General features: G+C 49.2%; 1 protein-coding gene across 2 annotated transcripts in view; it reads right to left on the bottom strand.

Moving 5' to 3' along the window:
• The window catches only part of PACS2 (phosphofurin acidic cluster sorting protein 2), a 1,334,790-nt gene extending 1,322,541 nt beyond the window's left edge, over positions 1–12,249 (bottom strand). For both annotated transcript variants that reach the window (XM_069638734.1, XM_069638735.1), the window contains exon 1: positions 11,995–12,249. In XM_069638734.1, coding sequence (XP_069494835.1) covers positions 11,995–12,110 — 116 coding nt within the window. In that variant the 5' untranslated portion in view covers positions 12,111–12,249. The remainder of the gene's footprint in view (positions 1–11,994) is intronic.
• Between the last annotated feature and the right edge of the window lie 230 nt (positions 12,250–12,479).

The following is a 12,479-nucleotide window of genomic DNA, read 5'->3' as shown; positions in this document are numbered from 1 at the left end:
AAGAGAAATTCACACAAAGCTGAAGAAAAAAAAATCTGCAGATTTCATTTTTCGGCGACATGGAAAAACCAGGAGGAACACAGCAAGCAACAAACTTGCCACCAGTCATATGAAAACAACACTGTTCTGTGAAACAAACAAAACAAAAAAAAATACATTAAAAACAACATTTCTAAGGGCAAACTGCATATTGTTGCAACACCAAAGAGTAGTTCCCAGTTGGGAACTACTCTTTGTTCTTGTCGAGGTTACAACCCATATGCCAGGGTTGATTTTCTTCTCCCCTGCACCTAAAAATTCCACACAAATTGAATCAAGATTCTGTAACATTTTCTTAAAATCAAACTAGACTAGGAGTGCGAAGTGTCTCATTTCGCTTATTGTCGCAAAACCATAATCTCCCATCGTGCCATCCCACTCTTCTGCGCCCAATTTGTGTTCTTGGCCGGTCAATGTTTCTAGATTCCATGCAATTTTACACATTCTCGAATACAATATAAAAATATGGAGGCTAAAGCGTCAGGGTGCTCATATTTATTGGCAAAATAGATGGATGAAAAGAGCAGGAAAAGAAATTAGGCATGTATAGCTCTTGGGTACCATCAACCTTTTCTAGTCCAAAACAAATTGGACAAAGCTAAAACTTCCAAACAAACTCAAACGCGCCTTTGATGGCATACTAAAAACAAGCATTGGTAAAACCAATAGGTATGGGCTGTCATATGCCAAGTACCCCAAAACACGTTATGCCATGACTAAAGGGTAGCAATAAACTTCACATCATGAAAAGTGCCACACAAAACAGACATGCATCAACCCAGAGAACGAGGAAACGAGCAAAACAATTGCAACCAAGTCATACCCAAATCTTCACCTTTCATCACAGTGCCAGAAACGTACAGAAAGATTAACTCGCATGTCTTGGGAGGGTAGCTCAGGGGCAACATGCTCGCCTTGGAAGCAAGATGACGCAGAGCAACACAGGTTCGATACCCCCGGGTCGCGCTTAGAAACCTCTGGATATTAAGCGCGTTATAAATAATCAATTACAATCTCTAAAACGGATGTGTGTTCATACAGATTGCCCTACTCCCAGATCAATAGGGTTTGCTTCACAAGGTGGTTAGCAGCACCTTATGAACCAAAACCATAATAGCAGGTTGGTCCACACTACACCACAAAAATCCAAGGGTGAACGTGAATCAATTTGAGTAGATCGTCCAGTGAACGATGCCACACCGGGTCTCAAAACTCACCCAGATTTCAACGGGACAATCTGCACTCACAGTTCGCGAATAATGATGGCACACAAGTGGATTTTTAGCTTTTGCATTTCAAGACATCATAAAAGTCACTTAAACATCGTGTACACTCCATGTTATAAAAAAAACAACTTAAATGACAAATATGTACTAGGAAAAAACATTGATCAAAACACAGATTTCATTTTCAAAGTCCCCTCCCTCGACGAGTAGCCAGATTCTTCACACTTTTCTGGGGAAGTGAGGGGGTGCGCTAGAGCATCCCATCACTTGCACCCAAAAAAGTCGGACCCCAATTCACAAACGGCATCTGAACGTGTGCAACTCATTCAGATGCCCTGTTCAGCTACTCTCTGCAAATGAGGGGCTAGGTCTGCACACCCTGAATTCACATACATGATGCACATCAAACTGAGCGAAAATAAAACACATTCACTGTGCCCGTTTGGAACAGTGGCAGTGGGTGCGCATAGTATGAGGCGGCCAGTCTGATCCTGTCATGCAGGGGGATGTGCATAGTATGAGGCAGTCAGTCTGATCCTGTCATGTAGGGGGGTGTGCATAGTGTGAGGCGGCCCGTCTGATCCTGTCATGCAGGGGGATGTGCATAGTATGAGGCAGCCAGTCTGATCCTGTCATGCAGGAGGATGTGCATAGTGTGAGGCGGCCAGCCTGATCCTGTCATGCAGGAGGATGTGCATAGTATGTGGCGGCCTGTCTGATCCTGTCATGCAGGGGGATGTGCATAGTATGAGGCGGCCAGTCTGATCCTGTCATGCAGGAGGATGTGCATAGTATGAGGCGGCCAGCCTGATCCTGTCATGCAGGGGGATGTGCATAGTATGAGGCGGCCAGTCTGATCCTGTCATGCAGGAGGATGTGCATAGTATGAGGCGGCCAGCCTGATCCTGTCATGCAGGGGGATGTGCATAGTATGAGGCGGCCAGTCTGATCCTGTCATGCAGGGGGATGTGCATAGTATGAGGCGGCCCGTCTGATCCTGTCATGCAGGGGGATGTGCATAGTATGAGGCGGCCAGTCTGATCCTGTCATGCAGGAGGATGTGCATAGTATGAGGCAGCCAGCCTGATCCTGTCATGCAGGGGGATGTGCATAGTATGAGGCGGCCAGTCTGATCCTGTCATGCAGGGGGATGTGCATAGTATGAGGCAGCCAGTCTGATCCTGTCATGCAGGGGGATGTGCATAGCATGAGGCAGCCAGTCTGATCCTGTCATGCAGGAGGATGTGCATAGTATGAGGCAGCCAGTCTGATCCGGTCATGCAGGGGGTGTGCATAGTATGAGGTGGCCCGTCTGATCCCGTCATGAAAGGGGGTGTGCATAGTATGAGGCGGCCCGTCTGATCCTGCCATGTAGGAGGATGTGCATAGTATGAGGCGGCCAGCCTGATCCTGCCATGCAGGGGGATGCGCATAGTATGAGGCGGCCTGTCTGATCCTGCCATGCAGGGCGATGCGCATAGTATGTGGCGGCCTGTCTGATCCTGCCATGCAGGGCGATGTGCATAGTATGAGGCGGCCCGTCTGATCCTGTCATGCAGGGGGATGTGCATAGTATGAGGCAGCCAGTCTGATCCTGTCATGCAGGGGGTGTGCATAGTAGGAGGTGGCCCGTCTGATCCCGTCATGAAAGGGGGTGTGCATAGTATGAGGCGGCCCGTCTGATCCTGCCATGCAGGGCGATGCGCATAGTATGAGGCGGCCAGTCTAATCCTGTCATGCAGGGGGATGTGCATAGTATGAGGCAGCCAGTCTGATCCTGTCATGTAGGGGGATGTGCATAGTATGAGGCGGCCCGTCTGATCCTGCCATGTAGGAGGATGTGCATAGTATGAGGCGGCCAGCCTGATCCTGCCATGCAGGGGGATGCGCATAGTATGAGGCGGCCTGTCTGATCCTGCCATGCAGGGCGATGCGCATAGTATGTGGCGGCCTGTCTGATCCTGCCATGCAGGGCGATGTGCATAGTATGAGGCGGCCAGTCTGATCCTGTCATGCATTTTTTTTTAAAGTAGAACTTCAGCAAGTGTACCACTGCTGCCCCTCTTTTATCCGAGGAGGGAGAGGGGAGTATGGGTGGGGAGGGAGATTCCTCTGGGTTGTGATCCAACACAATCCCAATATGGTATTTGACACAACGTTACCACACTGGGCTGAAAATGGCTGTATACACCCCCCTTTCAGAATTCTAGAGGCACACGCCTGATCTATTTATGATTGTGCTACCACTTATCTTGTAAAGGGACTGGCCTGACATACCAAGCTTCAACTGGACTGCACATACAATGATTGACACCTAACCAACCCCTTCTGCCTTCCCAAGAGCACACTAACAGGGTGGGCTGTTCTTACGTTCTTTTCCCAGCTCTCCAGTTTCCCTGACCCCTGCCCCACTTAACACAGTGTACCATTTAGACATTGAAAATTGCAATGTGTGGGGGGAGTTGGACATCCAATACATGCCTTTCCAAGCAAAACTACAAATCAGGTGCAGACAGGCACAGATGACAGGGTATCTGCAGGAGGGGCTATGCAAGCTGTAACGTTGTGATGTTTTTAAAATGCTCATTTCATCTCTGCCCGAGGAAGTGGAGACATTCCACAAAGCTCGCAAATATGCAAAAGATATTACTTTGTTGGCCTAATTAAAGATTCAACGGCTTGATTTCTGATCAACATTCTTTTCAACCCGTGGCTATGGTACAAGCGAACTAAAATATACATCCGCTTTTGACATATTTCAGAAACAACGCACCACGTCAAAAGCACCCCCAGCCAGTGCATACTCTGTGCTGGTGCACAGAAACCTCGAACTGCACAGGGAGCTTTTCCGATGAAGGTCACTTGCTTTCTCCATTTTTTTTTTTAAAGGGCGCCCTCCACGCACTTTTTTATTTGTGTTACTTGGTCCATATTTAACATGCTTTGGTTTCAGGTGGGTATAAAGAAGACATTCAGACAGAGGGCCAAACACGCCTGCCAATTCAGCAGCCGATGTTTGCACTGTTGCAGATGCAACGGACAGGTGATATTTCTACAATATTATGGCAACATAACCAAAATAGACTCATAACAAATACAAAACATTTTGGTACCGGGAGAATACAATAGCAGTTTCTTACTCAGAGTTCAAGCATAACTGGTTACCAACAACGACCCAAGTCTGACCCCCATGCTAAGCAGTAAAAAGCCTTAGGGGTTAGCAAGCCTACTCGGCTCCCTACAAGCTCCCCCACTCCTGACTCAACAGGATAGTACAAGCCTCCTACTCCAACGCATGAGAGGTGCCCCGGGCCCGCCATCAACATGCAGGAGGTTAGCAGTGCAGGAAACACCCCTTAATGCTTGAGGGGGGTCAGTATAAAACCTGTTCAGGCCTCGAGACATTGTCAAGAGGTCAACAGAAACCTTTTTGGGACCCCCAGAATACGGAGAGGTTAGTGTGCGCATCCTAAATGATGAAGTCAACACAAGGACCCTTTCACTTGACGCTCAAGAGACCAAACGGAGGACTCCTCCCTCCAAACACTGCTCAAGAACAATATGGCTCAATGATAAAGGCATCAGTACGATAACAGCGTCCTATGCGCGGAAGGCCAATATAAGCCGACCCCCAGCAGACCACCTGAGGCGCATAAGAAGTCACCGGGAGCTCGAGAGGCAAGTACAATATCACCCCTCAATGTTAGAGAGATCAATGCAAGTCCTAACCAATGCTCAAGCTGGCACTTCAAAACAATGAAACCTGAGGAAATGTAAGAGACGGTCCCAGCTCAATGTTCGAGGGCTCAGTATAAGGCCACCTCCATGCTTTGCCTTGAACATTGACATGGTGCCAGTCATTCAAAGCCTCAAACCCCATTTTCAACTTGTACCCACACCATCATCCAACAAGCATAAGCAAAACCAACCGTTTTTGATGTTGTGTAGGCATGGGATGGGCATAGGCCAGGCGCTGACAATGGTACTAACAGGACACATGATAGCATTGTGTTGTAACTTGAGTTATGAGTCATGAGGTCATGGACAGGAAGGGGAGTAGAAAGTAGCTATGTCCCATTGGAGTGTAAATGTGCGGCTGGGTCTGAGGGTTCCAGATGTGTCCGTTAGAACTGATGCTGGCTGGCTGGCTGGATGGATGGGACGGGCCAGTGTCATCTGTACCAAGTAACACACATGGAATCAACGTACCAATTAAGTTACCTTCTGACTCTGGCATGGTGTGTGACAAAGTATCCCATTACTTCACTGTCGATGAGGTGGTCTTCGATGCAGAGAAGGAGGCAGCAGATGGACAAGCCACTGCCCACCAGGACCGCATCCACCCAGGAAGGTGCCAGCTGTGCTTAGGACCAGCTGGGATTGATCCTGGGCAATCCTGAAGGCCGGGCAGCGCAGAACTGCAGTGTTGGTGGCAGTAGCAGGTGGTCAGGTCCCAGGACGAAGGTCAGGACCCATGGCAGACGAAGTGTCTGCGACACAGTGCATACAGACCTAGTGCGGACTCAGTGTCAGCAGGCTTGGAGGATTGGTGTGTGATGGGCGTAGGTGGCAGCCATCACATGAGCGGTTTGGACTGGTCATCGTGGTGGTGGAGAGCCTGGGCCAATGCAGTGTTTCCAGGAGTTCAGAGCGCAAGTGTGGTCGGCTCGCCGGGTGTCGTATCCCGGCAGAGCGGAGCCGAGTGCAGGTGTGTGTGTGGGGAGCTTCTGACAAGCTACATGTGGGCAGCGATACCGGAGTTAATGGTAATACCCGGCGGCAAGTCGGAGACTGAGCTGAAGTGCTGTGGGACATGTTTGTCTTTCGTAGTGTGGTTGAAAATAAGGATGTTGTCGAACGTTGCCTTTCCATGTTGGCGCGAAAGATCGCTACAACGCCGAGTCGGGAAGAAGCATCCACGAGTGTTGCTATGGTTACCGCGCTCTTGTCAGCCCCACGTAGAGGGTGGCACAGCAATTATTTGTGTGCCGTTTGGTGGGTGACTGCTGTCCAAGCGAAGCAGGAATTATGTTAATGGACAATAGTGGTGTAAGCTGTGCAGGGGACATGGTTTGTCAACGGATTGGGTCAAAGCGCCTTTAACTGAGTGTGGACCAATTTGGCCCAGAATAGAACAGGAAGTGAAGGTGTGCGGCACTTCCGCCCGAAAATGGCCTGCAGTACTCAGATTGTGTTTTAGAGTCTGTTTTTTCTTTTTGTCCTGCCGGAAAGTTCACCAGAATTGTTTTCTGCTGAGATTGCTGCAAGTTTATCAGGAATTTGGGGGTTTTGGAACCAGCTCTCTGAGGATTATATACGTTGTTCCTTTATTAGTGTGTTAGCCGTGTTCAGGGAGGCCTGTAACTTTGTTTATGGTATGTGTTGTGGCCTCAAGGTTAGTGTATTTTCTATCTGGGGTGGTCACAGGTTGATGCGTGTCTGGGCCCTGTAAGTGATTGCTGTGTGGGCGTTAATGTAGTGGCCCTTGGGTGCCCCACTAGGCTTCGTTTAAATTTGCCATATTTATGTACATTAACATGTTTTTCCTTCCTAGGTGGAGTATTGACTTGCCGGAGCGGGGTGTTATCGGATACTGGGGGACATTTTGCACGTGGGGTGCTGATCAATGTTATTGAATGCACTTTTCATTGTTGCTTTTCGGCTATAAAGTTTCTTTGCATTGGTATTTCCATTGGTGTGTATGTCCTTGGTCGTATTCTTAGGGGTGTGCATGTGGTAGTGTGTTTTACGGAGTGCTGGGGGCTTCATAAATTTTGGGGTTGGCTGTTGGCTACTGCCGTTTTGGTTAGATTAGACTGTTGGTTACAGTGCTTCTTTTGGTTGTCCTTCAGTATGGTGACTTTTGGTTACAGTCACTCCGCACTGGGTGGTGCGCTTTTTCAACTGTAGGTTACAGTTGTGATCGGCTGCAGAATGTCGGGTGGGTTCTGTAGTTTGGTGCGACTGTTGGTTACAGTCGGGCCGTGAGTATGGTGCATTTGTCAACTGTTGTGGTAGCGTACAGAACAGGGTGGTTTCTGTAGGTTGGTGTGACTGTTGGTTACTGTCAGGGCGTGTGAGTGGAAGTCGCATTGTGGGGTATCCAAACATTTTGGGTGTTTCAGGTTTTGTTGGAAGGAAGGCGTGGAGTTAGTGGTAGATTGTTCTTTGCTTTGCACGTAATGTGCCGGTTAAGACGCGTTCCTTGTTCTTATGCAATTCTAGCTTTGCGTGGCTTTTGGGGTGTTTTTGTGCATTCTAATTATTAGGTGGGTGCCGTTTTAGTATTCACCTGTACTTTCAGTACTATTTTGTTGCCATCTGCGGTGCTGTTGCGAGGTCGGTCTTAGGCACCGTTCCATTGATGGTTGTATTAGTTGTGATAGGGTAGGAGGTATGATATGTTATTTATAACGCGCTTAATACTGAGAGGTTTCTAAGCGCAGACCCAGGGATCGAACCTGTGGTGCTCCAGGTCGTCTTGATTCCAAGGCGAGCACGTGGCCCCCGAGCTATCCTCCCGAGACAGGTTTTTGCATGGATGGTCTGGGTGTTCGCTGTATGCTTTTGAAAGAGTTTTTAGTTCCGTCGGCCCTTGTATCCATTAGTAATAGTTGTGCGAGTAGTTTTTTTTTTTTATTTGATCTTCGTGCTGACCAAACGTTAGATATTGTGAGAAGCTTTGTTGTTGGTGGGTTTCCCTTGCTTTAGTGGGTAACGGAGGGAGAGCTGTTGTAACTTGAGTTATGGGTCATGATGTCATGGGTAGAATGTAGCTATGTCACAGAGTATTGATGTGCGACTGGGTCTGAGGGGTGCAGGTGTGTCAGTCAGAACTGGAAGCTGGATGGATGGGATGTGCCAGTGTCATCTGTACCAAGTCCCATACTTGGAATAAACTTAGCAATTAAGTTACATTTTGACTCTGGCGTGGTGTGTGACATGAAGAACCCCATTACTTCGCATTGCCTGGCAAACGCTTATCTAATACCTATACACAAGCCACAAAGTGTGGCTTTTCCAAAGCTTGCTTTTGGAGGGCAAGGTACAAGTCAGTGCATGGAACAAATGGGAGAAAAATGTATATTGCTTACAAGTTAAGTGGCTGTAGGCACACTTGGTTAAGACAAGAGGAGAGCAGGTACACCTGCAATTAGGTCATTAACTCGTAGAAGACTGCTGCTGTGAAATGGCACTAGTTGTTACTACCAAGAACAAAGTTTGATGTTACTGATTGATTGAGCTAGCTCAAATAGATCTGAAGGAGAATGTGTTTTGGGTGGGTTGAATGGCCATAGGGACAAGCATGGCCAAAGACGGTCAATGGGTGGGTAAATAACCAACCACCAACCAGCTGTGCCCCTCCCAAGACAACATTTCCCGCCTAGCTGTACTCCAATGCAATAGTGCCCGCCAGGGGAGTTGCTAGGTCTGGAAAAGACCCGGGGCTAAGCTGATGTCAGAACCGTTGGGACTGGGGGCTAGCTAGTCTTTTGGCTGTAGCTCCTGAGATTCTATCCGTGGCTAGAACCAAAAGATCAGGGGATATAGCCCCCTGAGCCCCCCCCTAGCAACGCCCCTGGTGCCTGCTCAGAGGTGGCGCTTAAGCACAAGCCAAAACCAAAACAACAACAAACAAAAAAGTAAGGAGTAGGGGTAGGCAACACTGCTGATGTATTAAAACGCAAATCAGAGCTCCAACTAGACAAGCGATAGCATCGCCCCATCTATGAGTGAACGAATCACCCACTTGCCTTGCGTGTACAATAAACAGATACATGGTGCTACCAACAATACCATTATACAGATTAAGGAAATACCAACCTCAGTGCAGGAGAGGCAACTACTGTGCGTGCTTAGAGCATCCAACTTAGAACGGCGACTGCCCTGCATGATCCCAAGCAAGAAAAGCAGCGTATGTGAACTGCCCACCTCCCGCCCCCCAGCAAACTTCTGCTGGACAAACCATGGCCAACTCTCAAAACAAAATCTATGCATCCATCATGAGGGGGAAGACTAGTTTAAACATTGCGCCACAAGTACGTCAGAGTGCCCGTTAGAAAAACGGGTATTTACAGAATGCCATACTGTGAAGCCAAACGTGCAGATGTTGCCAATGCACAGTGCCCACACAAGGCAGTGGGCTTGAACATGGGGACACCACGACATGCAGAGTTGGCAGAGGGTTATGTGGCACACTATCCAAGCACATCATTGACCGGTCTCACTGGACCAACTGCACCATCACACGTCAAAGCTGTAAGCATTGCAGCTTAACCTATGGGATTCGAGAAGCCAACGCAGTGGACCTGCCAAGAGTTCAAGGGGAAAGACGCCAAACGTGCACCAGCAGTCCACCACCGAAGGATGGAAAGATTCAGCGCTAGAAGGGGCATTGCCGAACCCTCATCACAGCAGCAGCCATTCCCAAACCCTCACATACGCGGGTCAGAGGTAACGATACACATGAAAGATCCGATGCACGTTCAAGTCAACATCATTGTTTAATCACATTAATTTTCCAAACAATGATTGCTTTTAAGAAAAACATGCAGACAATACTGTCTGAAAGCGCAGAAGTGCGAACCATCTCATGCAAAAAAGCATTCAAATACAGAACATATCAAATCAACAATTCATACCACAACAATAAAAAGACATCAATCTGCACAATCACACCAGTCACCCCAAGAGCCAACCAAGCATCCTGACCATACACAACCACATATCATACCCAAGTGCTATATCATCACACTCTGCAAAACGACACTGTACCCTGAACACAAGATGCACTTGTTCAGACAACGTTGAGGTAACTAATACCGTGATGCAAAGTGTGCCACTACTCTGTATGCCGTGGCGCCAGAGTGAATTCACACCTACCAAAACAACTTTTCAAAAAAGCATTTTCAATAGATCATTTCAAGCAGCTCTGTCTCTTTGCCTACATGAGTTTCGGTCAATATGGGTTTACAGATGTTCAAAGAACCCAGCCTTCTTCAGGGCAGAGGTAGAATATTTGTAAAGTGGAGTGATGCTTTTCAAAACATCTGTGGGAAATCAAATCATTACCCATGGCACTCATGCCTCATAAATGTCACCGTGTAACACTTAGGTCAGCCCTAACAGCCTGGCCCACTTGTCACTCCTCAGTAGTACTATTTATGGGAGCCTTGGCCCAGGCTTACTGAAAACCTCACTTAAACACTACCCAGGATCATCTGGATAGTAACCCAACAACATGCACCCCCAATCTGACAGCATTACCAGCGATTAGCCCACCTCAAGCGCTATATACAGTGGGGCACATCCTAACCTTTATTCCAGAGCAATGACTCCTTGTTCGTTGACAACACATCTGGGCGGCCACCAACACTCCTTAAACTTTCTTGCAATGTTGGTGGGTTTCAAGCTCCTATTAACATGAATTGTATTGCATCATTTCCCTAGCAGATTGCATTTCTATGTGAATACGCAAATATCCCCATAGTGTTCTACAAACCCTTGGGGGCCCTTCATCCATAGGTAACCGCTTGAGATATCCACAGATCAAGTAACTGCTTGTCTTTACATCCCACTGAGGCACTCATCTGCATCACACTAGGGGCGTTCCTACCAAAAGGCTGATGGGCGACATCAGGTGGACCCATGGGGGCTGGTACAAGCATCTGCCAGAGCACATAGCTCTAACCCCCAGGAAACCTTGGCATTTCCATAATCCCATAATCAGCTTGTTGGTGGTTAAGTCCATCAGTGCTTACTAGGTGCCCGCCCCCTTACTAGTAAATGCCATCACGTTCCTGTCCTTCTGTGGATGCACCTGGACATGTTATATTGCTGTGAATGCACTGCACACGTGGTTCCACCTGCAGGTTGCAACAGTAGGCGAGGCTCCATGGGTGCTGGTTTCCTCTCCCTCTCTAGACTCTGGATCCCTCTTAGATACACCTTTTGCCATTCTATAACTAGGAGATGCCAGAGGAACTGCGGTTCACCTTATCTGGGGGTGCAGTATGTCATCAGTTACATCACGTGGTGCACTGCTGGGGTGCAAACAAGCAATCGCAAGGCATGTTGCTCTTACTGTGCAGCATCAACTACTCTAGTGGGATGGCATTGCGACAGCTCTGCTGCACATGGCACAATAGCCCACTGGCTTGAGACAGCAGAAAGGGGTGCAAATGATACAGGGCACCTCCTAGCGCTCTTGCCCATAGCATCAACGCACGTTTGATCCCTTACCCGATGCACTTCGAAGTTATGTATAACCAAGGGGCTGTACTAAGTAGCTACATGGGCATTAGCTCGCTTGCCTGCGCACCCCTGGCACTCTTGCTCGCTCAGATCATCAGTGTGTGGGGTCTCTGATCTTGGGTGTAGCAGACACTGGTAACATGCCTGCTTAGAGAATCCTGGCTCACCCATGAATGGTGGGTCAGCTACTGTGGTGCGAGATAAGGGGGTACTCTTTATAAAATGTGGGGGAGAGTATCCCTCTTACATGAGTGCTCCCTGCTGGTGGGCACAGATGGTATTGGTGACATGATGAAACATATGCGCTCAGGGCGACCTTGCGTGGCATTTCTTATTCTTCTGGGTGGTCTCCGATCTGAGATTGCAGTAGGTCCTGGTGACATCCAGGAGCGCAGTGGAACAGCTCTCACGCCCGGCGAGAGTGCTGTCAAAGCAAACCTGGGACGCAGGTGACAGCTGACAGGACCGCCCTTACCTTGGGATGCAGCTGGGACTGGAGCCGTCGATTTCCCAGGTCGCGAAGAGGTTCATGGGCACGGGTCTGTTGAGGGCTCCGGTGCCGGGGAAGCTGAGCCTGCTCCGCTCCGCCATGGTGCCGGCTGCAGCCCGGAAGCTCGGCCAGCGCTAGGGTGCAGTGCTCAGTCCGCTCCTGGCAGTGAGGCAGCGGGTCACATCTCCCCGTGCGAGGCGCAGAGCACCAGCACCGCCCGTGCTCTGCGCGAACAGCCTGGGCCAGCCCTGCCTGGTGCTGCTGCTGCAGCGGCGCGCGCGCTCTCTCTCTCTATCTATCTCTCCTCCCTGCCCAGCGCGCGGCTCCGCGAGACAGTCTCGCGCGCACCTCTCGTTGCCACCCGGGCGCGTGCCTCAGCCCGCCGCGACGGTACTCGCTCCCCCGAAAAGCCCAATTGGGCAATCACTCGCTTCCCATTGGACGAGAAGTCTCTCTCTCCCAACTCCCCG

Source organism: Ambystoma mexicanum, chromosome 14 (genome assembly GCF_040938575.1).
Source record: "Ambystoma mexicanum isolate Mex_15411 chromosome 14, UKY_AmexF1_1, whole genome shotgun sequence".
Taxonomy (NCBI): domain Eukaryota; kingdom Metazoa; phylum Chordata; class Amphibia; order Caudata; family Ambystomatidae; genus Ambystoma; species Ambystoma mexicanum.
This window is presented reverse-complemented; position numbering and strand designations above follow the sequence as displayed.